The 27,410-nt window shown below is 44.7% G+C and overlaps 1 protein-coding gene across 1 annotated transcript; it reads right to left on the reverse strand.

The window, feature by feature from the left end:
- Positions 1 to 11,012: 11,012 nt before the first annotated feature.
- LOC130601420 (chromodomain-helicase-DNA-binding protein 1-like) lies at positions 11,013 to 23,151 on the reverse strand. Its single transcript, XM_057413498.1, has 5 exons — positions 22,456 to 23,151; positions 13,583 to 13,679; positions 13,322 to 13,379; positions 12,195 to 12,405; positions 11,013 to 11,997 (listed from the first exon to the last, which is right to left on the reverse strand). The coding sequence occupies exons 1-5, from the start codon at positions 22,620 to 22,622 to the stop codon at positions 11,634 to 11,636; spliced, it is 897 nt and encodes a 298-aa protein (XP_057269481.1). The 5' UTR covers positions 22,623 to 23,151; the 3' UTR covers positions 11,013 to 11,633.
- Positions 23,152 to 27,410: the final 4,259 nt, after the last annotated feature.

The raw sequence follows: 27,410 nt of genomic DNA on the forward strand, positions 1-27,410 counted from the left end.
CTTTGCACAAGACCAGATAGATGACATCATTCGCTTTTCCCTTATCCACCCATACTGTAACCTCTTCATAGAAGACCACAACATATTAGCTCCAACCACATGATGCCAGGGTAGATATTTATCTTCCCTAATTATGTTGTGTATTAAAATTTAGAACTTAGAGTTTGCTATTTTTATGGTTAAAGGAGAAAGGTACACTAGAAAAACAACAGCAGCAAACAAGCCCATATATCCTTTTAAATTTAATTTGTCAGACAGAAGTTACCTATGTACGATCATAGAATCACAGAATAGTTAGGGTTGGAAAGGACCTTAAGATCATCAAGTTCCAACCCCCCTGACATGGGCAGGGACACCTCACACTAAACCAAATCACCCAAGGCTTCGTCCAACCAGGCCTTGAACACTGCCAGGGATGGAGCATTCACAACCTCCCTGGGCAACCCATTCCAGTGCCCCACCACCCTAACAGGAAAGAATTTCCTCCTTATATCCAATCTAAACTTCCCCTGTTTAAGTTTTAACCCGTTACCCCTTGCCCTATCACTACAGTCCCTAATGAAGAGTGCCTCCCCAGCATCCCTATAGGCCCCCTTCAGATACTGGAAGGCTGCTATGAGGTCTCCATGCAGCCTGCTCTTCTCCAGGCTGAACAGCCCCAACTTTCTCAGCCTGTCTTCATAGGGGAGGTGCTCCAGTCCCCTGATCATCCTTGTGGCCCTCCTCTGGACTTGTTCCAACAGCTGCATGTCCTTTTTATGTTGAGGACACCAGAACTGCACACAATACTCCAGGTGAGGTCTCACAAGAGCAGAGTAGAGAGGCAGGATCACCTCCTTCGACCTGCTGGTCATGCTCCTTTTGAGGCAGCCCAGGATACGGTTGGCTTTCTGGGATGCAAGTGCACACTGCTGGCTCATGTTCATTTTCTCATCAACCAGCACTCCCAAGTCCTTTTCCGCAGGGCTGCTCTTTATCTCTTCTCTGCCCAACTTGTAGTTGTGCCTGGGATTGCTCCGGCCCAGGTGTACGACCTTGCACTTGGCATGGTTAAACTTCATAAGACTGGCATCAGCCCACCTCACAAGCGTGTCAAGGTCCCTCTGGATGGCATTCCTTCCCTCCAGCGGATCACTCGAACCACACAGCTTGGTGTCATCCTCAAACTTACTGAGGGCACACTCAATCCCATTGTTCATGTCAGCAATGAAGATGTTGTACAAGACCGGTCCCAACACCGATCCCTGAGGGACACCACACGTTACTGGTCTCCAGCCGGACATTGAGCCATTGACCACAACTCTTTGAGTGCGGCCATCCAGCCAGTTCTTTATCCACCGAGTGGTCCATCCATCAAATCAATGCCTCTCCAATTTAGAGACAAGGATGTTGTGTGGGACAGTGTCAAACGCTTTACACAAGTCCAGGTAGATGACATCAACTGCTCTACCCCTGTCCATCAGTTCTGTAGTCCCATCATAGAAAGACACCAAATTGGTCAGGCAGGATTTCCCCTTAGTGAAGCCATACTGGCTGTCACCAAGCACCTTGTTGTTTTTCATGTGCCTTGGCATGCCTTCCAGGAGTATCTGCTCCAAGATTTTGCCAGGCACAGAGATGAGACTGACTGGTCTGTAATTCCCCAGGTCATCCGTTTTCCCCTTCTTGAAAATGGGGGTTATATATCCCTTTTTCCAGTCATCGGGAACTTCACCTGATTGCCATGATTTTTCAAATATGATAGCCAGTGGCTGAGCAACTTCATTTGCCAGGTCCTTCAGGACCCATGGATGGATTTCATCAGGTCCCATGGACTCAGGCACGTTCAGGTTTTTAAGATGGTCTCGAACCAGGTCCTCTGCTACAGTGGGCACAAGGTCTTCATTTTCACAGTCCCCGCGTCTACCTTCCAGGACTTGGGTGGTATGGTCAGAGTGAAGACCGAGGCAAAGAAGTCATTCAGAACCTCAGCCTTCTCCAAATCCTGTGTAGCCAGTTCTCCCGAGAGCTTCCTGAGGGGGCCTACGTTCTCCCTTGTCTGTTTTTTATTTGCTATGTACCTGTAGAATCTTTTCCTAATACCCTTAACATCCCTAGCTAAGTTTAATTCTAACTGGGCCTTAGCTTTCCTAACCTGGTCCCTACCTTCCCAGACAAGATCCCTGTACTCTTCCCAGGCCGCCTGTCCTTGCTTCCACTTATTATAAGTCTCTTTTTTCATTTGAATTTTCCTCAGCAGCTCCTTATCCATCCAAGGAGGTCTCCTGGCCCTCCTGCTGCACTTCCTTCTGGTTGGGATGCAACATTCCTGAGCTTGTAGCAGGTGATCCTTCAATATCAACCAAGAGTCTTGGGCCCCCCCCCGCGGCACTTCCTTCTGGTTGGGATGCAACATTCCTGAGCTTGTAGCAGGTGATCCTTCAATATCAACCAAGAGTCTTGGGCTCCCCCGCCTCTAGGGCTATATCCCATGGAACCTTACTAAGCAGGTTCCTGAAGAGGCCAAAGTCTGCTCTTTTGAAGTCCAGGGCAGTGAGCTTGCTGCACACTCTTCTCACTGTCCTGAGGATCTCAAATTTGACCATCTCATGATCGCTGCATCCAAGCCTGCCCTGGAGCGGCACGTTTCCAAAGAGCCCTTCCCTGTTGGTGAGCACGAGGTCAAGCATGGCACCTCTCCTTGTCGGCTCCTCTATTACTTGCAGAAGGAAGTTGTCTTCTACACAATCGAGGAATCTCCTGGATTGCTTGTGCCAGGCCCTACTGTCCTTCCAACAGATGTCAGGGTGGTTGAAGTCCCCCATGAGAACAAGGGCCTGTGAGTGTGAGGCTTTTCTTATCTGTCTATAGAGTGCTTCATCCACAGGTTCCTCTTGATCAGGCGGTCTGTAACAGATCCCCTCAGTAATGTCTCCCATAGCTATATTCCCTTTAACCCTGACCCACAAACTCTCTGTTAACTGCTCCCCTGTCCCCAGACAGAGTTCCATACTCTCCAGCCTATCCCTAACATAAAGGGCAACTCCCTCTCCCCATCTGCCAGGCCTGTCTTTTCCAAAGAGCCTGTAACCTTCCATTCCAACACTCTAGTCATAGGAGCTATCCCACCATATTTCTGCGATGTCTATTATATCATACCCCCGTAGACGTGCACACATCTCTAATTCCTCGTTTGTTCCCCATGCTACAGTCATTTGTATAGAGGCATCTGAGCCGAGCTCCAAATGAAGCCGGCTCATTGGCTGGAGCGGCTGGAATATATCTACATTGCTCTGAGCATTTATTATAGGTGCTGGCAACTTACTGGGAGTGTTGGAACGGAATGATGCCCCCCTCTCTCAACAGATCTAGTTTAAAGCCTCCTTGACCAGTCTGGCAAGCCTCCTACCAAAACTGCTCTTTCCCTTCTTTATCATCAGACCAGCTCCACCAGCCCCCAGTAGATCTGGCCTACAAACTTGGGTCCTGTGTTCAAGACACCCAAACCCCTGACTATGACACCACCCTTTTAACCATTTATTAACCTGGCTAATCCTCCTAGCTCTTTTTTAGGTCCTCCCCCTTATCCTGGAGAATTGATGAAAAGACTGTCTGAGCTCCAGAGCCCCTAACCACCTCTCCCAGGGCTCTGTAGTCCTTCTTAATGTTCTCCAGGCTACTGCTATCCATATCACTAGCACCTACATGGATCACTTGAAGTGGGTAATAGTCCATGGGACTTACTAGAGCAGGCAGCCTCTCTGCTACATCCCTGATCTGCGCCCCTGGTAGGCAACACACCTCCCTTGAGACTGGGTCAGGCTGACAGATGAGTGCTTCTGTCCCTTTCAATGTAGAGTCCTGTACTACTACGACCCCCCGCTTTTTCCGGGCAGCACCAGTAGAGATATTTACCAGTGCATCAGCCAGCTGTTTCTGGTGCAAGTGCGTTTCCTCATTAGCCTCCTGCAGGACAGCAAAGTGGTTCTGTGTGGGGACAACAGATTTAGGAGGAAGCCCCTTCTTTTAATTGTCCTTTTCCTCCTTTTTTTGTTGTTTTTTTTTTTTTTGTCACTAATTCCCAGCTTCCCGGGTTAACGGCCTTCTTCTTTCCTTCATGAGCTAGAGGGGAAGCTTGAGGCCCCTGCTCAGTTTGGGCCTGGAGCAAGCATTCCTGCTTCCTCTCAGCTACCCTGACATCTTGCAGCCTATTAACAGCATCCCGCAGCATCGCCATCTGCTGCAGGAGGACCTCCACCAGGGAGCACAGAGAGCAGCCCTGCCCATTGTGCACCTTTCCCTCACAAGACCAGTGCAGGCACTGTCTACTCTCCAAGCTCTGCACTGCAGGCTCCCCTCTCGTCTGCTCTGTCTGGGTGCCTATGCTGGCCACTGCCGGGGCAGCCACAGCAGAGCTCCCAGACCGGGCCCATGTCATACGACGAGTGCTCACCGTCCCGCTTGCCTGCCCGCACGAACTGCTGTGCAAACTGTCTCGACCGGCTCTGTTTGCCCACTCTGCCTCGACGCGCTCTGTTCGTGCGCTCCTGGTCACCCACGCTCCCTAGGGCAGGTTTTTAACCAGTCAGGGCTGGTGCTGCTGCTTCTGGCTGTAAGTGGCAAGGAGAAGCAAGACAGGCCAACCCAATGTGGGTGATAAGCAAACTTCCACTTTATTTATGACGCAGTTCACTTATATAGGAGTGGTATTTAGCCACGCCTCCTAGGCGCAACAGTATTGGTTAGACATACACAGCTTCCTCCACATTCTCCTCCCAACTCCAGTTTCCGGTTACCTGTGGGGCCTACCCCTTGCCTTGCTCGCACAGGCCTCTAAGGCTCCATGGCCCTGCTCATAGAGCCATTCTGCAACAATTCCCCCCTTTTTCTTTGTGCAAGCAAGGCATTGTGGGTTATTCTGTTCACCTGTTTTATCACACAACTATAAGCAAGTCTAATAGCTACAATGATTAACCTAACAATGATACATAAGCGCAGTACTTCAAATAGCAGTGTTTTAAGTCAACCTGTAATGCCCCATGAGGACAACCATTTAGTTATCCCTAGGTCACTGCTCACTTGCAGTTGCTGGGTAAGCTGAGCAAGCTGAGCCAGGGTTTTCAGCTGTGCATGTATTGAGTTAAAATGACCAGAAAGATTCATACAACACATTCCATCAAACTCTTCACATCCATGTCCCTGTTCCAACAACAAAAGGTTCTGGAGTGTTGCATGTCTTAGAGAGTTAACATTTAAACAACAAATCAAAAATTGCCTTCGATGTAGTATTTGTCTGCTTAGCAACTCAGTCTGCTTAGTTGAGCCAAGGCCCCTGCTGAAGCACTTACAGTGATTTGGCATATTATGATTGGATACATGTTTTGAAGACCCTTAGTGACTAACATGTAATTGGTTAAACACAGGTGTGAGAACTCAACCTTGAAAGCTTGCCAACAGTACACAGTTCTCATTAACTTGGTGAATTCCAGCCTCTTATCTTGCTTGCTTAAGCTTCTTCAGGCCTCCCATGGCCTTGCTGTACCTTTCAGGACTATTCAAGGTTTATGTACCAATTATGCATTCTCCCGTGAGAACACGGTCTCCACATCTTCCCCCTTTTGTTTTATCCAGTAACAAGTCGCTACTACAGCAAGGCAAACACACATTTACATTAGCAGAGTAACTATTACAGGGTGCAACAGCATGTTGAAGATGCTGATGGCAGGGAGGGACTAGCCAAAGAAATTTCTTACCAGTGGAATTCTCCCACCCTCTTAATTTGTTCTATCACCTGCTTTATAACACTACCATTGTATTGAAATCTTTCTAGCTTTTGCCTTAGCATTTTCTAGCAGCTACTTCAAATTTCCATACTCTAACATCTCTTTTACAAGTGACAAATCTGTACAATAGAAGGTACAGTTTCTTATTGGCAACTAGCTAGTAAATACAGGTGGTTTTATACACAAAATCACAACCTCTAATAATAGCTACTTTACAAGCACACATATTCAGGATGTTACTTTTCAGTTGTCCCCAAGTGATGTTTTGCAGTTATTCGTTCTTTCTCTTCCTCTATCTCATTCTGCTTGGGGTATTCATGGTCAGCTCCTGTAGCTGAGGCATCAGGTTTTTCCATCCTGCTGGGCAACAGCTATAGGGGCCTGCCTGCTTCAGCAGCAACCATAAATACCTGCCGGCAAAGGCACCTTTACATTAACCCTTTCATGACCGAAATGTTAAACAGCTACCCATTGAAAGCTTTTACATGAACCCAACAAGAAAAATACACAGAACACCGTCTACCCTCAGCACACACACACACACACGCGTATGGGATCCCACAAGCACACTCCACACAACTACAATATTTGAAGCACAAAATCCAGACAATCATTACTCCCACTACAGTTCCACGTACAGAACGTGGCACAAGGACCCTGTGGAGACTAACAGAAAAACAGCTCCAAGAAGCATCATTGCAGCGCGAGGTGGCAGGCTCAACCTTAGCGGGCGTCCCCGCAGAGGCTCTGCCTCCCCCACATCGCATGAGGCTTGGGCTTTTATACTGACCAAAATGCACACTCGTTCCGACACAGGTGGCCAGCCTGTGCTGGAAGAAGCGGCCAGCAGTATCTACAAAGGTCTCCAAGGGTTGATAGAAACCTGGACATACTTATATTTACCAACTTCTAGTACATGAGTATCACAGAGAAACTGTATGGGCTCCCCCTGTCAATTGCAAGAAAAAATCATAACATATACAGCTTGAGTGTAAGAGGATTTTAACGTGGTCACTGTTTGTCAGGCCTCCTTAACTATTTTGAGATCAAGAGCTTCCCACTCTTTAGCCCCCTGCTGTGTAGTAAACACGGGATATGCAAAGATGCCCATTGTAGAAAATTCCCCAGTAATGATCGCATCCTTGGTTACCCATTGTTACAGCTGAGCTCCAGGGCCAGTGAGTCTGAGCAGACCTACCCGGGAGACGAAGAGTCAGAGTCTGGCAGCAGAGGATATAAATCTGGCTCGGATTCAGGGGATTTGGGGGCTGATCCTGGGCCGAACTCAGGGTCTCCGTTGCTCGCAGCTGTGTCTTTCTTATCAGATGTCTCTCGTTCGGTATGTAGCCATCTGCAGACCTGGCTCCTCTGTAACCGAGTTAAAAATTTCCACTCTAGGGCATAGTGGGTTGGAAAGGCTCGCAGTTCCTTTAAATCTCCCGCTAGAGCATGATCTCTATTTTCTACTGAGTGCTTCAAAATGGCGCCCCAATCGATTTGGCACCGAGTCACCGCCCTCTTTCTTTCGGATTCCTCGACATTTATCATGCGCATCCCTTCTAATATACTTTCTCTGTCCTTTTCAAAGTCCCTACTTTCGGAACTAGGGTGGTGGGGGAGCAGGGAGTTGCCCCTCCTCCGCTGCACCTTCTGATGAAGAAGGAGGGGGAGAAAAGGAAGGGGGGAGAACACTGTGCTTCGCGAGTTGGGGGAAACGAGTTGTAATCCTCCCCGGTTTCAACCGACCCGGGTGTCCTGGGTTCAGCAGTAGCAGTCATGTTTTTCCTTTGTGTTAGCTGGTGCAGTGTTGTGTTTTGACTTCCAGCCGGGGAACAGTGTTGGTGAAGCCAATGTTTGCGGTTGTTGCTAAGTGATGTTTACCCTGACCAAGGACTTTGTGAGGCTCATGCTCTGCCAGGGAGGAGGTGAAGCTGTGAGGAAACAGAGATGGGGTGCCTGACCTGGGCTAGCCAGGGAGGTATTCCATACCACAGCACGTCATGCCCGGGCTGGGGGGTAACTGGGAGTTACCCGGAAGGACAGGGGCTTCCGGGTGGAACTCGTTTTCTTGGCCGGTGGTATCGTATTCTCTTCCCTTGTTATTTTCCCTTATCATTGTTGTAGTTGATAGTAGCGGTGGTGATTTGTGTACATTGGTTGCTGGACTGTTCTTGTCTCAACCCGTAGGAGTTGAACTCTTTCGATCCTCCTCCCCGTTCCTCCGGGAGTGGGGAAGCGGAGAGCCCCGGTGGGGGCGGGGGGGGGGGGGGGACACGGACCGCGATTGTTGTCAGCTCGGCACCACTCACTGGGAGTGAGTGAACAAGTTACCTGACTGGGTTTAAACCACGACACGGGGACGTCTGTTCCTAGTTTCTCCGTTGCTACCGCGGCAGTTTTCTTTTCCGCCTTGTATCTTTTTATAGTTTATTACTTCTTTCCGTAGTTTACCAAGTTTCTTTGCCGTTTTATCATCATTAAGCATTGAGTCAAATAGTTCATCACCAAACTTTCGCCACTCCCTCTCCTCAAAAACTGTATTAGGATCTACAAAAAATCCCTTAGCCTTCCCTACAGCCACTAGACCTGCTAGCTGCTTTAGAGTCTCAGGCTCAATTCCCCTCTTTTATAAAAAGCACTGTAATAAGTCCAGGACTACCGCTTGGTTCATTTTCATGGCCAGTCTTTTCCGGATCGTCTTCTTCTGGGTCGTCCTGTAACCTCGGTCTCCGTATCGGCCTCCCAACGCAGCAGTGTCTGGTTCGCCCCAGTGGTGGACTCCTTCCGGTTAGTCCAAGCACCCGGGTCCGTCACGCCACCGCAGCAGCATTGCCCGCGCTCCCCAGCCGCTGCCGCCGGCACCACTCACTCGCCATTCCGGGTCCCTGATACTCGGGGCCCTGTTTTCCAGGTCCCCGCTAACCGGGGCCCTGTATTCCGGGTCCCCGCTAACAGGGGCCCTGTAATCCGGGGCCCCGTTAACCGGGGCCCTGTAATCCGGGTCCCCAGTAGCCAGGGCCCATTAGTCCATGGTCCCTGTTCGGGCGCAATTTGTAAGCAGCGAGGAGAAGCAAGGCAGTCCAACCCAATGTGGGTTATAAGCAAACTTCTACTTTATTTTTGACGCAGTTCACTTATATAGGCATGGAATTTAGCCACACCTCCTAGGCACAACAGTATTGGTTAGACCCACACAGCTTCCTCCACATTCTCCTCCCACCTCCGGTTTCTGGTTACCTGTGGGGCCTACCCCTTGCCTTGCTCGCACAGGTCTCTAAGGCTCCATGGCCCTGCTCAGAGCCATTCTGCAACATCTGGCTCCGCCCCCTGTGAGTCAGCTGCGTGCGTCAGCTGAGCTGCTGGCTCCTGGGCAGGTCCTGTCGAGGACTTGAGGCTCCCTCAGTAGCTCTTGCCGCTCTGAGTTGAGGCTCCTGGACGCTGATCTCCCCCCTGCTCCGGTGTTAAAGGCGTCCTCTCTCGAGCTACTCACCTCAGCTACTCACATTGTGAAGCAGAATTCACCAAGCGTTGGATTGTTCACCCACTAATAGGGAATGTGAGCTGGGTTTAGACCGTCGTGAGACAGGTTAGTTTTACCCTACTGATGATGTGTTGTTGCAGTAGTAATCCTGCTGCTCAGTCAGTCTTGTTCAGAATGCGTGGGTGAAGGTCTTCCCGAATCTTTGTTAGCGTAGACAGGCCTTCCTCACAGGAGAAGGAAAACTCCTATCTTCAAACCCGGGCTGATGGAGCTTGTCTAGCCTTTTATGGTCTTCCATCAAAGAGAAAGACACTCTGTCCTGGGTTCAGCAGTAGCAGTCATGTTTTTCCTTTGTGTTAACTGGTGCAGTGCTGTGTTTTGACTTCTAGCTTGAGAACAGTGTTGGTGAAGCCGATGTTTTCGGTTGTTGCTAAGTGATGTTTACCCTGACCAAGGACTCTGTGAGGCTCATGCTCTGCCAGGGAGGAGGGGAAGCTGTGAGGAAGCAGAGACGGGGCGCCTGACCCGGGCTAGCCGGGGAGGTATTCCATACCACAGCACGTCATGCCCGTGGTGGGGGGTAACTGGGAGTTACCCGGAAGGACAGGGGCTTCCGGGTGGAACTCGCTTTCTTGGCCGGTGGTATAGTATTCTCTTCCCTTGTTATTTTCCCTTATCATTGTTTTAGCTGATAGTAGCGGTGGCGATTTGTTGCTGGACTGTTCTTGTCTCAACCCATAGGAGTTGCACTCTCTCGATCCTCCTCCCCGTTCCTCCGGGAGCGGGGAAGGGGAGAGCCCCATGCGGGGGGGGGGGAAACGGACACGGACCTCGATTGTTGTCAGCTCAGCACCACTCACTGGGAGTGAGTGAACAAGTTACCTGACTGGGTTTAAACCACGACACACTCTTACAAAACCTACGACCTGTGGACTTTGCTGTCACCATCCTAGGTAACTAGGCCGTGGTAGTTAAACCTCAGGTTTAAAAGGTGGGGCCAGTTCTGCGCAAGCTGCGCTTCACCTAAAAAATCCACTGCGCAGGCTGGAAGGGCTTACTCTCACTTGTCTGTATGGACGGGCGAGGGTCTAAACGGTAGGTGACAAGGTGCATGGGAAGCTGCAGATCCAATGTTGCATGTGGGCGGAGCAGCACATAGGTAGCTTGAGTTAGCTCAGGAGTTGACAGTCGTGGTCGGACACTTTCTGATTGCCTAAGCAGCCTTCTTTTCCAACCAGATTTGGATATCCCACATGCCCTTGGTCATTGTGCTTGTAGTAAGCGTGGTTAAAGCCCTTCCCAAATCTTCGCTCGCGAAGCCAAGCCATCAATCAATTAATAGAAAGCCATTCAAATGTAATATTGGCTGCATAGCACATTTGACATTATTGACCATTTTAAGAGGGAAAACATATATTTTCAACAAATTTTGGCTGATTTGGATATTAAATACTCCTGTAAAACCAATGACTGGAAAAAACTTTTCAAATAGTTTAGCTGAATATTTCCTACCATTTCATTACAACAAATCACAATATTGACAGTTCAATAGAAAAATCAAAACAAAACATATATCTGAAGCATCTGATAAAAGAAGGGCATTAAATGAAATAAAAATGTTGCATTTCCCCATTTTTGTATTCTCAACAGTGATTTCATAAAGATATTTTATTAAGAATTGTTAGTACTTTGTAACTTTATTTCATACTTGTGACAAGGCCTGAGTTGGTGGGGAATGGAACAAGGAAAAAAAAAGAAAGCTCATTCAATTAGTTTGCAATAATTTTCAGCCATTTATTTTGTTTTGTAAAAAGGCATTATTACAACTGATCACAAACAGGAGAAATCTTGGGTATTTTACAGCTATAGGTACAGAACTTAAATATTCAAGCTTGTGATGAAAAGCGGCAACATGGTTGCAGTGTACAACGTAAAGAAATAGCTTTAGAAAGTGAGACAAAGTCCTTGATAACTCTTTACTAAGAAAACAAAACAAACTCTTAATTCTTTCCTGAAATATGACTACAGGTCAGTGTTTAAAAATTCATTTAAAAACATAAATTGAACTGTGCTCAGCCTAAAAACAGTCTTATAAGATCCAGTCTGAATGGGGCAGTGTTGAGGACCCAGTAAAAGTAAACATTTTCCATTTCTTAAAGAGAGGAAAAGAAAAAAAAAAAAATAAGTGCCACAACATGTGCAGCATAAACTTTAAATACAAAAATATTTTTCAATTGTTGGGATGATAGATCATGCATTCCGGAAAGAAGTAACAATACTGCTACTGACAGAATACCCAGTCCATATCTTTCAAGTCACGTAAGGCTTTCATGTCACTGTGTAGCTTACTGCATATGGCTAAAAGAAGATCCAAAAAATGGCAGTCTTTGTTAAGTTCTCTGGCTACTCCATGTATGTTCAGGTGTACTTTTATGATCTGACGAGTGTTCAAATGGAGATCTGTGTCCTAAAGGAGACATTGAACCATAAGGAGACCTCTGATCTAATGGTGATTTTGGGCCACTACCAGAAGCTCTGTGGTCCATTTGCCAGTCTAAGTGGTACCTATAATCTCTGGAAAATTTATGATGGCTGTACTCTGAAGTGGAACGGTGATCTGAAAGTATCCTGTGATCTGAATGGGAACGGTGATCTGAATGAGGCCGACTGTCTTTTAAACTTCCTTCCAGGTTTGACCTGTGATCTCTGCTCCTGTGGTCATCCAACTTTCTATGCTTACTATCACTATAGTATCTGAAAAGATTTACTTATATTAGTATGACTGAACACATAGTAAGAACTACAATTATGTCATTAAGTAGAACTGCATTAGAGAAATTTATTTGCAATTCTGCATTACTCAGAAATGGTACTTTGGTACTTACTACAAGCATACTGCAAAACTAGGAAGGGAATTCTTAACAGATTTTACAATTGCTGAAGCAATTTACCTGCTGTCTTGTTTATAGTGATCCCAGTCTCTGTGGTCTTTTCCATTGCTGAAGGATGAATAGGACCTTTTCCTAGAGTCACTTTTCTTATGAGCATCTTGCTGATGCCTGTCCTTATGAAGATCATGGTATTGTGGCAAACGTCTATCAGAAGAATAACTGTCCCTGCTGCTGTCATCATGGTTTGTATTATCTTTCAGTCTTTCTACATCTGTTTAATAAAGCAGAGGTTATAAAGAAGTCTCGTACACAATAAATTTTTTTCTTTACCAATTCAAATAGCACTTCTACCTGTCAGATTTAAAGCAATGTGAAAGCGGAATTATAATTTGAGAAAAACAAGATCTAAATAATAGAAAGACGAATGCATTAATGTGAGTGAACCGAAAGAAACCTCAGAAGTAAATAGAAGGCAAGCAAGCCAGAAATATAGATATGTAGGGCTGAAAAACTAAAATTTTCCACCTTACAAACTGGAGAGGTCCAAATGAGCAGTGAATAGAGGCCAGGTGCTCTAGAAGAGCAATTTTAAACAGAACAGTAGGAAGTTCCTCTCTAAGGAGAGATAGTCCTCGCATGAACACCAGTTTTAGAGGTACACCTTGTTGATGAAAGGTTTTTAGTGGCATTACTAAAATACATTATACTAATTTTAAACCCATGATAACATACTCAAGGTTTTACATAACATGATAGACAACCAAGTATTATAAGAAGGCAAGCGTGGGAGCATAGAAAAACAGTATTATTGTCAACAGTAAAAGACATCCCATATGACTGGTTGATAACCATGTCATCAGGGAATATCTTTCTTATGATATTGTGTCATTACAACTGCTACAGAAAGGTATAGAACCTCCAAGAAGTGTTGAGCTGGTCATTCTCCCTCCTCAAAATTAAATGCAAAAAAAAGAATGGCCAAATAACTTGCTACTAAAATCAGTAAGTACCAAGCTCAGTCTGTGCTCAGCTGTATTTCATCAGCAAACGAGTGAATTTACACTAAGTCGGGCTATCCCTATGATATCCAGCAATATGGGAGTTCTAGGAGACAGTTTTAAGCTTATTTCATTTTCCATACCATCATTTAAGATATCCAGCACAATAATGTGCTCAAGATTTCTTACCTGGATTTCTAATTACACATGTACTCACACTGCTGCTAATATTCTGGTCATTGTGTTGCTAAAAGAGACAAATATGAAAATTGTCATTGATAAATCCCAAAGTTGCATCTGAATTCTTCAGAAAATGTCCTAAGAAACAGACTAGCTTACTATACAGTAGAATAAACTTCAAATGTACTGAGTGTACTCAATCTATACTTAATAAAACAATTATAAACTTAGAATATATATTTATATATTTAGAGAGCTTGAAAGCATTACCTGAGATTCTTGACGTTTTTTGATTGCATGTTTATACAGCTTGTGCAGCTTTCTGGCATCAAATTCTGTAAACTTAGAGACAAAAATCCACAAGTTCCTGAGGAAAAAGAAAAGAGAGGTTATAATTCTTCCATATATTAATTCTTATTGTATTATACAACGGAACATGGACTTAACTATTTCAACAGTACTTCAGTAAACTGAAATCATTATAAAGTCTGATACACTGAATATTACTGTGAGAGACTGAACTGAGATCACATTCCATTGTCCACTGTCTCAAAGATTGCTGCGTGAGGAACTAAGACTATACCATCCATTACTGGTGTGAGTAACTGAGATCACATTCCACTGTCCATTGTGTGTGATCAACCAGGAATGTGAAGTAGGTACTTCCCCCTAACACATAATAAAAGGTGACAAAGTTAATCACCAGAGTAGCCACTCACCAACGAAGACTATGGATCCTCAGGACGCCACTGGATCCATGGTTTTGACAATGTCTCTGCACTATCTGTTCCAAATGCTTGCTTAATTTCTATCCTTTTTTCCAAACTGTCCTATTGCTACTAAATAATTATATATTTAATAATAATATTTTTATAATAGTTATCTTTTTATAATAAACAAATTGACTGATTGCAGTACTTGACCTTGTTTGTGCCTTAATTTCACTCTGGGGATCAGGAACAAATTATTTCTGACACTTGGTTTTATTCAGTCAGACCTTGACAATTACCAAGCTGCACAGCAAATAGTACTTAGCTGTATTTCAAGCATTTGAGAAATTAATTCCTTTAATAATTTGTCATTTTCTAATATTTATTGCAATGACTGCAGAATGCAAAGTGCATGAAAAGTAGAATTCTGTTAATAGAATTATTTGTGAAATTGCATAAAAACCTAAAGTTCAATTTCTTGCACAATTCTTTTGAGAGATTGTTTGAAATATGACAGAAAACTTGAGTATTTACAACTCAGTAAAGATTCTTCCAAAGTTGAAATCTTGAAGTGTAAGAAATTTGACCTACATTCCTCATTTCCTAGATATCAGTGCCAGGATTTTTCTACAGAATTCCAAAGCCTGGTCAAAGCTTTTGAAACCTAATGAGAAATCTGAAAGAGGATGGAAATAACCTGGCAAAACTTTTATCCTAATCTATGTTATGAAAGAGGAAATGAAAACAAATCAACTCTTAAAGACAATACCAGATCTAAGGTCTAGAATTCTTTTAGCAAAGTTTACAGTTGAAGTGCTTAAAAGACTACAGAATACTACTATATAGTGTTTAGTTCAGAAACATCTCAAGTTTGTAGGCTCAAAAAGCATCTATCTGCTCTTTCACTGTGGTGATTGAAACATGTAGTGGTTTAAGTGCAGTCAGTAACCCACGCAGCCTGGTTGCTTACTCCCCGCCTTTCTCCCCACCCGCCTCCCCCAAGGGATGGGGAGGAGAATCTAAACTCCCACGGGCTGAGATAAGAACAGCCCAGTAACTAAGGTATAACACAAACCCACTACTGCTACCACCAATAATAATAATGATAAGGGAAATAACAAGGGAAGAGAATACAATACCACACGTTGATACCCAGCCCAACCAAGCAGTGAACTAGCCCTTCTGGGAAACTCTCAGTTACATCCTGGGTATGACGTGCTGTGGTATGGAATACCTCTTTGGACATTTTGGGTCAGGTGTCCTGTCTCTGCTTCCTCCCGGTTTCCCCTCCTCCCTGGCAGAGCATGAGCCTCACAAAGTCCTTGGTCAGGGTAAACATTACTTAGCAACAACTGAAAACATCAGTATTATCAGCACTGTTCCCAGGCTGAAAGTTTAAAACACAGCACTGCACCAGCTACTAAGAAGAAGAAAAAATGACTGCTACTGCTGAACCCAGGGCAATATCCACCCCTTATTCCATACCATTCGCGTCATGCTCAGATCCCAAATTTTCAATATACCATTGCTCTTACATATATATATATATATACACATAAAACCACACACAGACAGAGAGAGAGATCATTCCTTAGCGCACCAATCCCTATAATGCTGCTGAGTCCATACGGTCCATGATGTCAGGTTCCATCTCTTGTAACAGTCTTTTGGGGCAGGAGAGGCTGTGTGCAGTGTGGGATCGTTCTCTGCTGATGCTGATTGTTCCTTTACCACAGAACTCGTCTGGTTCTATCAAAGTTCATTCTCTGTTGGGATGATGGTCGAAGGGAAGTCAGAGCCAATAACTGGTGACCTGAAGACATCTAGCTGGTGGGCTAAAAATGTATTACATAGCAGGCAACAGCATACAATTAAGTTCATTGGCTGTTTTCCCCTGAAATCAAATCCCCTTGAGGTATACATCGGACTTACCCATCTTCCTGCATTACCCACCAAGTATATCTGGGTTCCAGAGCAAAAGCAATCCCACAAGTGGGTTTGCCTTTAATTGAAGCAGGAATAACCCAGATTGACATCCTCAACAAATTCTTCATGTGCACCACAGGAACTTTGTTCCCTCTGCAATATGTAAAAGCTCTGACTGGGATGGGCCAGCCCTGTTGGCAGATCCTCTGGTGTTGACCAACCAGGTGGCCTTTGGTAAATGTGTATCCCATTGTACCACTAGATTTTCCCAGAGGCTGGTGCATGGTAGGGCATGTAATATACCCACTCAATGCCATGCTCTTTGGTTAAGTGTCTATAAGTTTATTCCGGGAATGAGTCCCACTGTCTGACTCAGCTCTCTCGGGGAGCCGTGTAGCCACAAAATCTGTTTCTCAAGGCCCAGGATAGTGTTCCAGGCAGTGGCGTGGGGCACAGCGTATGTTTTCAGCCATCCGGTGGTTGCATCCACCATGGTAAGCACATGGAGCTTGCCTTGGCGGGTTGTCGGCAGTGTGATATAGTCAACCTGCCAGGCTTCCCCATATTTATACTTCGGCCATTGTCCTCCATACCAAAGACGCTTTAACCGTTTAGCTCTCACGGGCCCATCTGTATGTTGCATCGCTGCCTTCATGGCCTGAAATGTCATGGGCCCACCGGGCCAAAAATAATTCACCTTTATGTTGCCAATCTAAGTCCATCTGAGCCACTTCAATCTTAGCCGCTTTATCCACTTGTTGGTTGTTCTGGTGTTCCTCAGTGGCCCGACTCTTGGGTACATGAGCATCTACATGACGTACCTTCACCACCAGGTTCTGCACCCGGGCAGCAATATCTTTCCACAGTGCAGCAGCCCAGATGGGTTTACCTCTGCGTTGCCAGTTGCTCTGCTTCCATTGCTTCAACCACCCCCACAGGGCATTTGCCACCATCCATGAGTCAGTATAGAGATAAAGTACTGGCCACTTTCCTTGTTCAGCAATGTCCAGGGCCAGCTGGATGGCTTTCACCTCGGCAAACTGACTCGATTCACCCTCTCCTTCAGCAGTTTCTGCAACTTGTCGTCCAGGACTCCATACAGCTGCCTTCCATCTCCGATGCTTTCCCACAATACGGCAAGAGCCATCAGTAAACAAGGCATACTGCTTTTCACTTTCTGACAGTTTATTACATGGTGGGGCCTCTTCCGCACGCTTCACCTGCTCCTCTGGTGACATTCCGAAATCTTTGCTCTCTGGCCAGCCCATTATGACTTCTAGAATGCCTGGACGACTGGGATAACCTATTCGAGTTTGTTGTGTAATTAGTGCAGCCCATTTACTCCATGTAGCATCAGTTGCATGATGTGTAGAGGAGACCCTGCCTTTGAACATCCAGCCCAGCACGGGCAACTGGGGTGCCAGGAGGAGCTGTGCTTCAGTGCCAATCACTTCCGAAGCAGCTCGAACCCCTTCATAGGCTGCCAGTATCTCTTTCTCAGTTGGGGTATAGCTGGCCTCAGATCCTTTGTATCCCCGACTCCAAAAGCCGAGGGGTCGACCTCGAGTCTCCCCTGGAGCTTTCTGCCAGAGGCTCCAGGTAGGACCGTTCTCCCCAGCTGCAGTGTACAGTACATTTTTTACATCTGGCCCGGTCCGGACTGGTCCAAGGGCTACTGCATGAACTATCTCGTGTTTAATTTGCTCAAAGGCTTGTTGCTGCTCAGGGCCCCATTTAAAATCATTCTTCTTCCAGGTCACATGATAGAGAGGGCTTACAATCGAACTGTAATTTGGGATGTGCATTCTCCAGAACCCCACTGCACCCAAGAAAGCTTGCGTTTCTTTCTTATTAGTTGGTGGAGACATTGCTGTTATCTTGTTGATCACATCTGTGAGGATCTTGCCATTTTATTCCCAAAAATTGAATCTCCTGTGCAGGTCCCTTGACCTTACTCCGTTTTATGGCAAAACTGGCTTTCAGCAGGATTTGGATTATTTTCCTCCCTTTCTCAAAGACTTCTTCCGCTGTATCGCCCCACACAATAATGTCATCAATGTATTGCAGGTGTTCTGGAGCTTGCCCCTGTTCCAGTGCAGTCTGGATCAGTCCATGGCAAATGGTAGGGCTGTGTTTCCACCCCTGGGGCAGTCGGTTCCAAGTGAACTGGACACCCCTCCAAGTAAAAGCAAACTGTGGCCTGCACTCTGCTGCCAAAGGAATGGAGAAAAATGCATTGGCAATATCAATCGTGGCATACCACTTGGCTGCCTTTGACTCTAGTTCATACTGAAGTTCTAGCATGTCCGGTACGGCAGCACTCAATGGTGGTGTGACTTCATTCAGGCCACGATAGTCTACTGTTAGTCTCCATTCTCCATTAGACTTTCGCACTGGCCATATGGGGCTATTAAAGGGTGAGCGGGTCCTGCTGATCACCCCCTGACTCTCCAGTCTACGGATCAGCTGATGGATGGGAATCAGGAGTCTCGGTTGGTGCGATATTGCCGCCGGTGCACTGTTGTGGTCGCAATTGGCACTTGTTGTTCTTCAACTTTCAGCAACCCCACAGCAGAGGGATCTTCTGAGAGACCAGGCAAGGTGGACAGCTGCTCAATTTCCTCAGTCTCCAAAGCAGCAATACCAAAAGCCCACCGGTACCCTTTGGGTCTTTGAAGTACCCTCTCTTGAGGTAGTCTATGCCGAGGATGCATGGAGCCTCTGGACCAGTCACAATAGGGTGCTTTTGCCATTCCATCCCAGTCAGGCTGATTTCAGCCTCCAGCACAGTCAACTCTTGGGATCCTCCTGTTACTCCAGAAATATAGATGGGTTCCACCCCTTGACAGCTTGATGGCATCAGGGTACACTGTGCACCAGTATCTACTAGAGCCTTATACTTCTGTGGGTCTGATGTGCCAGGCCATCTGATCCACAAAGTCCAGTAAATCTGACTGTCCCTTACCCCTGCCTAGCTGAAGGCAGGTCCTCTGTAATAGTCATCACCACATTGGTCACTTAGGTCTTGTTGACAGGGATTAGGCTTTATCACAGGAGTAAAATCAACTCTTCCACTCCATCTGAGAAACTGCTCACCAAAGACTGAAGCCACAGCTTTCATGGGATGATCAGCCTTGACCTTTGTTCTCTTCAATTCATGCACCCGTTCCTCAAGACCTGAGGTAGGTTTTCCATTCCACTTTCTGACCTCTTCTCTCTGATCCTGTAGGTAAAGACATAGTGTGGCCCGTGGAGTATGCCTTCTGTATCTTCTCTCTCTCCAAGTGTAGGATGCCTTTTGTTAATAGCTGAGAGGTGTGTTGGTACATGTGAGGAGCTGGATAGATCAGACAGATCGTCTCTCAATTGTTTGAGGTCCTGGGACAGTTTTTCCACAGCTGAGATGATGGAAGGGGTGAGATTGTCTTCGAACTCTCGAAGTTTATGAATCATTTCATCCACTGTTAGTGGTACTATGTCATTCCAGGTTACTGTTGCCAATGAATGGGCATATGATGACGGTGCATTCCGTGTAAGTTTTCATCACAGAGGTCTTGTACATTCGACTTCATCTGTATCTATAGGTATATCCCCATTATTCGGCTAGATGTGATAGATCATCCAGACAATGGCTGATTCCCTCAGAGACTGTATGCCTTTCTCTAAAGTAGTCCACATGGCCGAACAACTCATAACATCATCCTTGTATGGAAACCTTTCTTTCACAGTTGCCAAGAGCCGCCTCCAAAGACTGAGGGACTTTTTCTCTCTTGCAATTGCTTTGTCAATTCCCCCTTCTCTAGCAAGTGATCCCAGCTGCTTGGCTTCCCTACCTTCTAGTTCATGACCATCGGCCCCATTGTCCCAGCATCGGAGCAACCAGGAGATGATGTGCTCCCCTGGTTGACAGGTAAAATCTATTCCGTAGGGTGGCGAGCACATTGTTTCTTCATCTTGCTTCATCTTTTTTTCCTCTTGTGTACAAGGACAACTACTATTGGTATGAATTGTCCTCTGGTTTAGCTGCAGTGAATATCACTGTGGCTTGAGTAGCGACTGTACTTGTTGCTGGGGGTGGTGTAGCTGCTATGCTTGGAGCTGGAGTACCTGCGCTGACTGTTGCTTTGCCCTCAGATCCAGAGACATTTTTTTCCTTTTGACGGTGCTGGATAGTGTTGAACAAGGCCCTGTAAGGATAGGCCGAGCCCCAGCACATTGCCGTGATTTGTCCGTCTCTGGTATGGCCAGAATGATCACACTCCTCATTTAAGTGTTTTACTAATTTTTCTGGATTTTGTACTTGTTCGGTGGTGAAATTCCGAAGTACTGGAGAGGCCCGCTGACCTAGATACTTGCCCATACTATCCCACACACCCTGCCACTCATGGCTGTCTAGCCTTGAGGAAAATCTCTTGGTCCTCCTATATCGCCGCCTAACCCCAGACAAGACCCAAACCTGTCTCTGCTTAACTTTTGAAATCAGATGAAATGGTCGTGGGCAAAATACATTCTGTATGCCTGACAACATGGTGATCCTCATCACAATCAGAAAACAGGTCTCAAGGGTATTTAAAGGCCAATCAAAACCCCCAAAACTCTCAAACGATGCTGCAAACGGTCTTGGGGGGTGGGGGGTGGGGGGGAGGGTAAGAGAATTTCTCCTTCACAGTTTGACCACCCAAGAAGGAGAAAACAAAGTGTAATTGCTAAGCACTTTTATTATATACCTCCCAAAGTATAAAGGTGGTGACCACACTGGGAACATAAGCCAGATCAGTTTAATGATCAGTGACTCTATTGTATTAAAAGTCTTTAGCATGAAGTACAATGAGACAAGAACCTTAGCTCAAGCCCCCCACCTGAAAAACACTAACACAGAAAATACCGGCTGTAAGTAAGGTACAACATACTGAAACTGTGAGATCAGGAACAACAACTTTGAGAGCCAATAAATCAGCATTGTGACGAGTGACTATTAATCCAAAACAATGAATGCTTATCACAAATACCATTAGAAACACTCTGGTCAGATCTATCGTTATCTCAACCTTTCATGCTCCACCTTGGGCGCCAAAAAAAGAACTGTCATGGTTAAAGCCCAGCCAGTAACTCAGAACCACCTGGCTGCTCGCCACTCCCCCCTTTTCTTCCTTCCTCCGCTAAAGGAGGGATGTGAAGGAGATTCGAAAGAATGTAACTCCCATGGGTTTAGATAAGAACAGTCCAGTAACTAAGGCATTATACAAAACCACTACTACTACTGCCAATAAAAATAATAATGACAAGGGAAATAACAAGGGGAGAGAATAGAATTGCTCACCACACACCAACCAATACCCAACCTGACCCGAGCAGTGATCTGGCCTTCCAGGTAACTCACCCAATTTATATAATGGCTTCCCCTCCTCCCTGGCAGAGCATGAGGCTCACAAAGTCCTTGGTCAGACTAAACATTTGAGCAGTAACTAAAATATCAGTGTTATCAGTGCTGTTCCCAGGCCGAAAGTCAAAAACACAGCGCTGCATCACATACTAAGAAGGAGAAAAAATGACTGCTACTGCTGAACCCAGGACAAAACATTATAGCTTTGGCCTAGAGGTTGGCAAAATTAGACACAACCAGCCAATGGTGTGCCAATGACATCTGCATAAGAAATATAAAATGAAAACCTTTACTAAATTCTATGTCTTATTAGAAAGATGAAACACATAATTTAATAATATATATATGGTACTGTAGCATTATTATGAGTTAATATTATAGCTGCTCTACTATGGATTTCCACATGAAAAAAATCTGTTTATCAAGGTGTCTTTAAGACATTAATATTGTTTTTGTATTTCAGTGCACATTATCATAAAACTAACTCTAACTGAATTAAGAACATACCAACAAAATATAACAAGTTTATAAACCAACATTTTCCTTGTTTCTTTCTGAAGTTATCACCTTACAAATGCACAAGAACACTTAAAACTCTTATTTTAAAATAATATATCTCTGTGTATGGTATGCTAAATGTTTTGTTATAAAGACATAGTTAATGTCTGTTTCCATTTTAGCGTATATGTTTAAAAATAATAAAGGATTCTGCACCTCAAAATCATTCAAGCTGCAACACACAAATTTATAACGGCATATTTTTAGCATGAATAAATAAAAAACTCAAAACAAAACAAACTTCAAAGTTGAAAAAGCCAGATACTTTAATGATAAACATTCTTTTCCACAAAACATTAAATATATTCTAAATACAGTTATTTTCTGTTTGCTTTTGGTTTTAAGAAGATGACTCCACCTACTGGACAAAATGCATTGCTATACAAGTATGAAAAACTGAATCCATTAAAAGCTGGAGCTATCTTTTTTATAAGTCCTTATTAATACAACAGAAAAATACAAGAAAGGGAGAAGAAGAAACAAGAGAAATAATTAAAAAATATTCTGCTTAATAGAAGCTATTATGGATTTTCCTTTTTCAAGAAAAATAATACAGAATAACTTACTTCCTCCATTGTTTAATTTGTTCAGGATTTGTGTACTCCTTTAGACATTCAGTAATGTGGTCCCCAATTTTTATTAGGCACTGTCTAGTATGCTCAAGCTGTTCCCTTTCAGAAAGGCCTTTCTCTGGTCTATCCAGTTGCTTCAATGCTGCTTTGACAGGCCTCATTCTTTCTTTGCACTATAAAATATAACAAAGGAATACATTAATTCAAAGGAAAATAAATGATAATAAAAATTGTAAAACATGACCCACCCTTACTGTGCTATTTATATAGGCAAAGACAGTACTTTTGCAAGCCAAATGCAAAACAAGTCTTTGCTAACAGCTCTTTTAGTTGTACTACAAGGTTACAGTTAGAAAAAGTAGCAATTTAAATCCATTTGAAAATTCACTCCTATATGAAAACATTAGATTGTATGTAACAACTATTAAAGATTTAAGAAAGCAGTACTTTATTATAAAAGATTTTCTCAGGGAAAGGAATTACTATAACTAGGTTTTACAATCATGGCTTTAATTTTCAACACAAGTATACAGGGCAAGACTTATTTTACTTTTTAGGATATTGAAAGTGATACAAACTCAGTGTAAGGATTAAGTACGAGAATATTAAATATATTTTAAGTAGATTGTTGTCATTTAAATGAAGCTGGCAACTGAGTACTGTGCAGCTGCTCATTCACCCCCTGCACTTCCCCCCTCCCTCTGTGGGATGGGGAGAACTGAAAGAATTTAAAACCTGCAAACTGAGATAAGAACAGTTTAATAATTAAAGTACAATATACTACTACTAGTACTAATGGAAATAACAAGGGGAGAGAATCTAAAGCTAAAGGGGGAAAGGAAAAGAAAACAATAAGCAGCAGTGTGTTACTGGCATAAAAACCAAAAACCATCAGTGTACTATCAGCATTATTCTCAGACTAAAGCCAAAACAAAGCACTGCACGAGCTACTAGGAAGAAAATTATCCTTCCCATAGCACAAACCAGGAGAGCATCCACCCCTTACTCCATACCAGTCATGTCATGCCAGGTCTCACACTTTCCACAATCACATTTCCTGTCTTTAGACAAAGATATACATACACACACAGATAACATTCCCTTAGTCTATGGAACATCCCTACAAAAGTTCGCTGTAATCATTCAGTCCACGACTTGGGGCTCCATCTGTGATAAAAGTCTTTCTGGGCAGAAAAGATGGATGGTGCGTGGTGTTGGATTGTTGCATGCTGAAGCGTGTTCCAATTCCATCACTGCTGCATTTCTCCAGTTTTGTCAAATTTCATTTTTCATTAATGTGGTGATCAAAAGGGAGTCAGGTTCAGATACTCAAATCCAGAGTGGTGGAGATGGGTGCATAGCCACCATGGAAGTGACAATATCCGATGTTATACAGCACTATACAGTCCAGTTCACTGGCTATTTTCATCCTAGACTAAATCCCCTTGAGGTACACATCGGACTTAGCCATCCTCCCACATTAACTACCAAGTGCAACCAGGTCTTTGAGTAAAAGCAATCCATAAGTGGGTCTGCCTTTGCCCAAGGCAGGAATAAGCCAGACTCTTCAGCAGATTCTTTGCATACACTAGAGGAACTTTCCCCTCTCCCCTAAGGTATGGAAAAGTTTTGATTGGGCTGTGTCAGCACTGTTGACAGATCCCCTAGAGCTGACTTTTGCTAACTGAGTATTCCAGTGTTTGAAAGTTCCACTACACATTGCTCTCAGTGTAGTTTTTAACAGCCCATTGTACCACTGGATTTTCCCAGAGGCTGGTGCAAGATAGGGGATTGGATATAACCACTCAATACCATGCTCTTTGGCCCAAATGTCCATAAGGTTATTCTGGAAATGAGTCCCACTGTCTGACTCAGTTCTCTCTGGGGTGCCTTGTGGCCACAAAATCTATTTCTCAAGGCCCAGGATAGTGTTCCGGGCAGTGGCGTGGGGCACAGCATATGTTTTCAGCCATCTGGTGGTTGCTTCCACCATGGTAAGCACATGGCATTTGCCTTGGCGGGTTGGTGGCAGTGTGATATAGTCAATCTGCCAGGTCTCCCCATATTTATACTTCAGCCATCATCCTCCATACCAGAGAGGCTTTAGCTGCTTGGCTTGCTTAATTGAAGCACGTTTCACTTTCATGAATAACCTAGCCAATATTGTCCATTGTTAAGTCCAGCCCTCAATCACAAGCCCATCCATATGTTGCATCTCTGCCTTGATGGCCTGAGGTGTCATGGGCCCACAGGGCTAAAAATATTTCCCCCTTATGTTGCCAATTTAAATCCATCTGAGCCACCTCAATCTTAGCAGCCTGATCCAGATGTTAGTTGTTCTGATGTTCCTCAGTGGCCCAACTCTTGGGTACATCTACATGGCATAACTTCACCACCAGGTTCTTCTGCACCTGGGCAGTGATATCTTGCCACAGTGCAACAGCCCAGATGGGTTTACCTCTGCATTGCCAGTTCCTCTGCTTCCATTGCTGCAACCACCCCCACAGGGCATTTGCCACAATCCATGAGCTGGTATTGGCCATTTTTCTCATTCAGCAAAGTCCAAGGCCAGCTGGATGGCTTTTACCTCTGCAAACTGACTCAATTCACCCTCTCCTTCAGCAGTTTCTGCAACTTGTCATAGAGGACTCCATACAGCCACATTCTGTCTCTGATACTTTCCTACAATATGGCAGGACCCACCAGTAAACAAGACACATTGCTTCTAACTTTCTGTCAGTTTGTTGTACAGTGAGGCCTCCTCAGCAAGTGTCACCCCCCTCCTCTGGAAACATTCCAAATGCTTTGCCTTCTGGCCAGTTCATAGGAGCTATGCTTCCATGCCAGTCACTTCCAAAGCTTCTCAAACCCCTTCATATTCTGCCAATATATCTTTTTCAGTTGGAATGTAGTGGGCCATCCTCTGTATCTCCAGCTCCAAAATTTGAGTGGTTGACCTAGAGTCTCCCTCGGTGCTTTCTGCCAGAAGCTCCAGATAGGACCATTCTCCCTAGCTGCGGTGTAGAGCATATTTTTCATATCTTGAACTGTCAGGAATTTTTCAAGGGCTACTGCACGAACTATCTCTCGATTCATTTTTTCAAAGTCTTGTTATTGCTCAGGACCCCATTTGAAATGGTTCTTCTTCTGTCAAGTTATAGAGAGGGCTTACAATCAGACTGTAATTTGGGATGTGCATTATCCAGAACCCCAGAGCACCTAAGAAAGCTTGTGTTTCTTTCATATTAGTTGGTAGAGACATTACTGTTATTGATCACAGCTACTGGGATCTGACGTTGTCCATCTTGCCATTTTCTTAGTAAAAACTGGATAACCTGTGCAGGTCCCCTGAAATTACTTTATTTTATAGAAAAATGGCTTTCAGAAGCATTTGGATTATTTTCTTCTCTTTCTCAAAAACTTCTGCTGTATCACCTCACACAATGATGTCAACAAGGTATTGCACATATTCTGGAGCTTCCCCCTGAGTACTGAACACCCCTCCAAGTAAAAGCAAAATGTGGCCAAATGGATTGAGAAAAATGAACTGGGGATATCACTTGTGGCATACCACTTAGCTGCCTTTGACTCCAATTCTAGCATGTCTGGTACAGCAGCACTCAGCGGCAGCATGACTTCATTCAGGACACAACAGTCTACTGTTAGTCTCCATTCGACTTCTGCGCTGGCCATATGGGGCTATTAAAGGGTGAGGAGGTCCTGCTGATCACTACTTGGCTCTCCTGTCTACAGATCAGCTTATGGAAGCAAATCAGGAAGTCTCGGTTGGTGCGATATTGCCACCAGTGCACTGCTGTGTTCTTTGACCTTCAGCAACCCAAAACCAGAAGGGTCCTTTGAGAGACTACGCAATGTGGGCAGCTGCTTAATTTCCTCCATCTCCAAGGCAGCTATACCAAAAGCCCATCGGCACCCTTTTGGGTCTTTCAAGTACCATTTCCTGAAATAATCTCTCCTGAAAGTATAAAGAATGTAAAGAACTGAAAACCTGCAGGTGGAGATAAGAACAGTTTAATAAGTAAAATAAAATGCAGTGACAATAGAAAGAATACCAATAATAACAATAATGACAGTAGCAGGAAAAAAAACACAAAAGAAATGAAAGCTCAGAAACTACAAGTGATGCACAATACAGTTGCTCACCACTGGCCAACCGATACCCAGCCCGACCCAAGCAGTGATCACTCCCTTCCACATAGCATTCCCTAATTTATATACTGAGCATGATGTGCCACAGTATGGAATATCCCTTCGGCTAATTTGGGTCAGGTGTCTTGTCTCTGCTTCCTCTGGGCTTCTTGTGCCCCTCCTCACTGGCAGAGCATGAGAGACTTGAAAAGTCTTTGATCAGGGTAAGTGCTACTTAGCAACAACTAAAACATCAGTGTGTTATCAGCATTATTCCCAGACTAAAGCCAAGACATGGCACTGTACCAGCGATGAGGAAGAAAATGAACTCTATCCCAGCTGAAACCAGGACAAGATACTTTATGAAACAATTAAACTTGGCATTCAACACAGGATCGGCATTCTTACTCTGAGCAGCTTATAAAGCCTACTTCTATGCAGATACAGACAGAAACTGAGACACATAGGATAAATTTACTTTAGCTGTGACAAAATTAGTAACAGTGACGACAACACAGATGTACCCATAGATATATTTCATATGTGCATTCTTGAATTTTCACAGAAATTCAAACATGCTATGTCCTGGGTTCAGCAGTAGCAGTCATGTTTTATTTCCTTTGTGGTAGCTGGTGCAGTGCTGTGTTTTGACTTCCAGCCTGAGAACAGTGTTGGTGAAGTCGATGTTTTCAGTTGTTGCTAAGTGATGTTTACCCTGACCAAGGACTTTGTGAGGCTCATGCTCTGCCAGGGAGGAGGGGAAGCCGGGAGGAAGCAGAGACGGGGCACCTGACCCGGGC

The sequence above is a fragment of the Pezoporus wallicus genome, unplaced genomic scaffold (assembly GCF_028554395.1).
Source record: "Pezoporus wallicus isolate ANWC-B61680 ecotype Strahan unplaced genomic scaffold, APGP_CSIRO_Pwel_v1 contig_3894, whole genome shotgun sequence".
Classification (NCBI taxonomy): Eukaryota; Metazoa; Chordata; class Aves; order Psittaciformes; family Psittacidae; genus Pezoporus; species Pezoporus wallicus.

Bases quoted from the DNA above. Each gene is read 5' to 3' on its own strand.
- LOC130601420 (XM_057413498.1), bottom strand. From the start codon at position 22,622: ATGAGGCCTGTCAAAGCAGCATTGAAGCAACTGGATAGACCAGAGAAA. The intron at 13,380-13,582 runs GTAATGCTTTCA...TGTCTCTTTTAG, and splicing joins AAAAACGTCAAGAATCTCAG to CAACACAATGACCAGAATAT. The intron at 11,998-12,194 runs GTAAATTGCTTC...AAATCTTTTCAG, and splicing joins CACTATAAACAAGACAGCAG to ATACTATAGTGATAGTAAGC.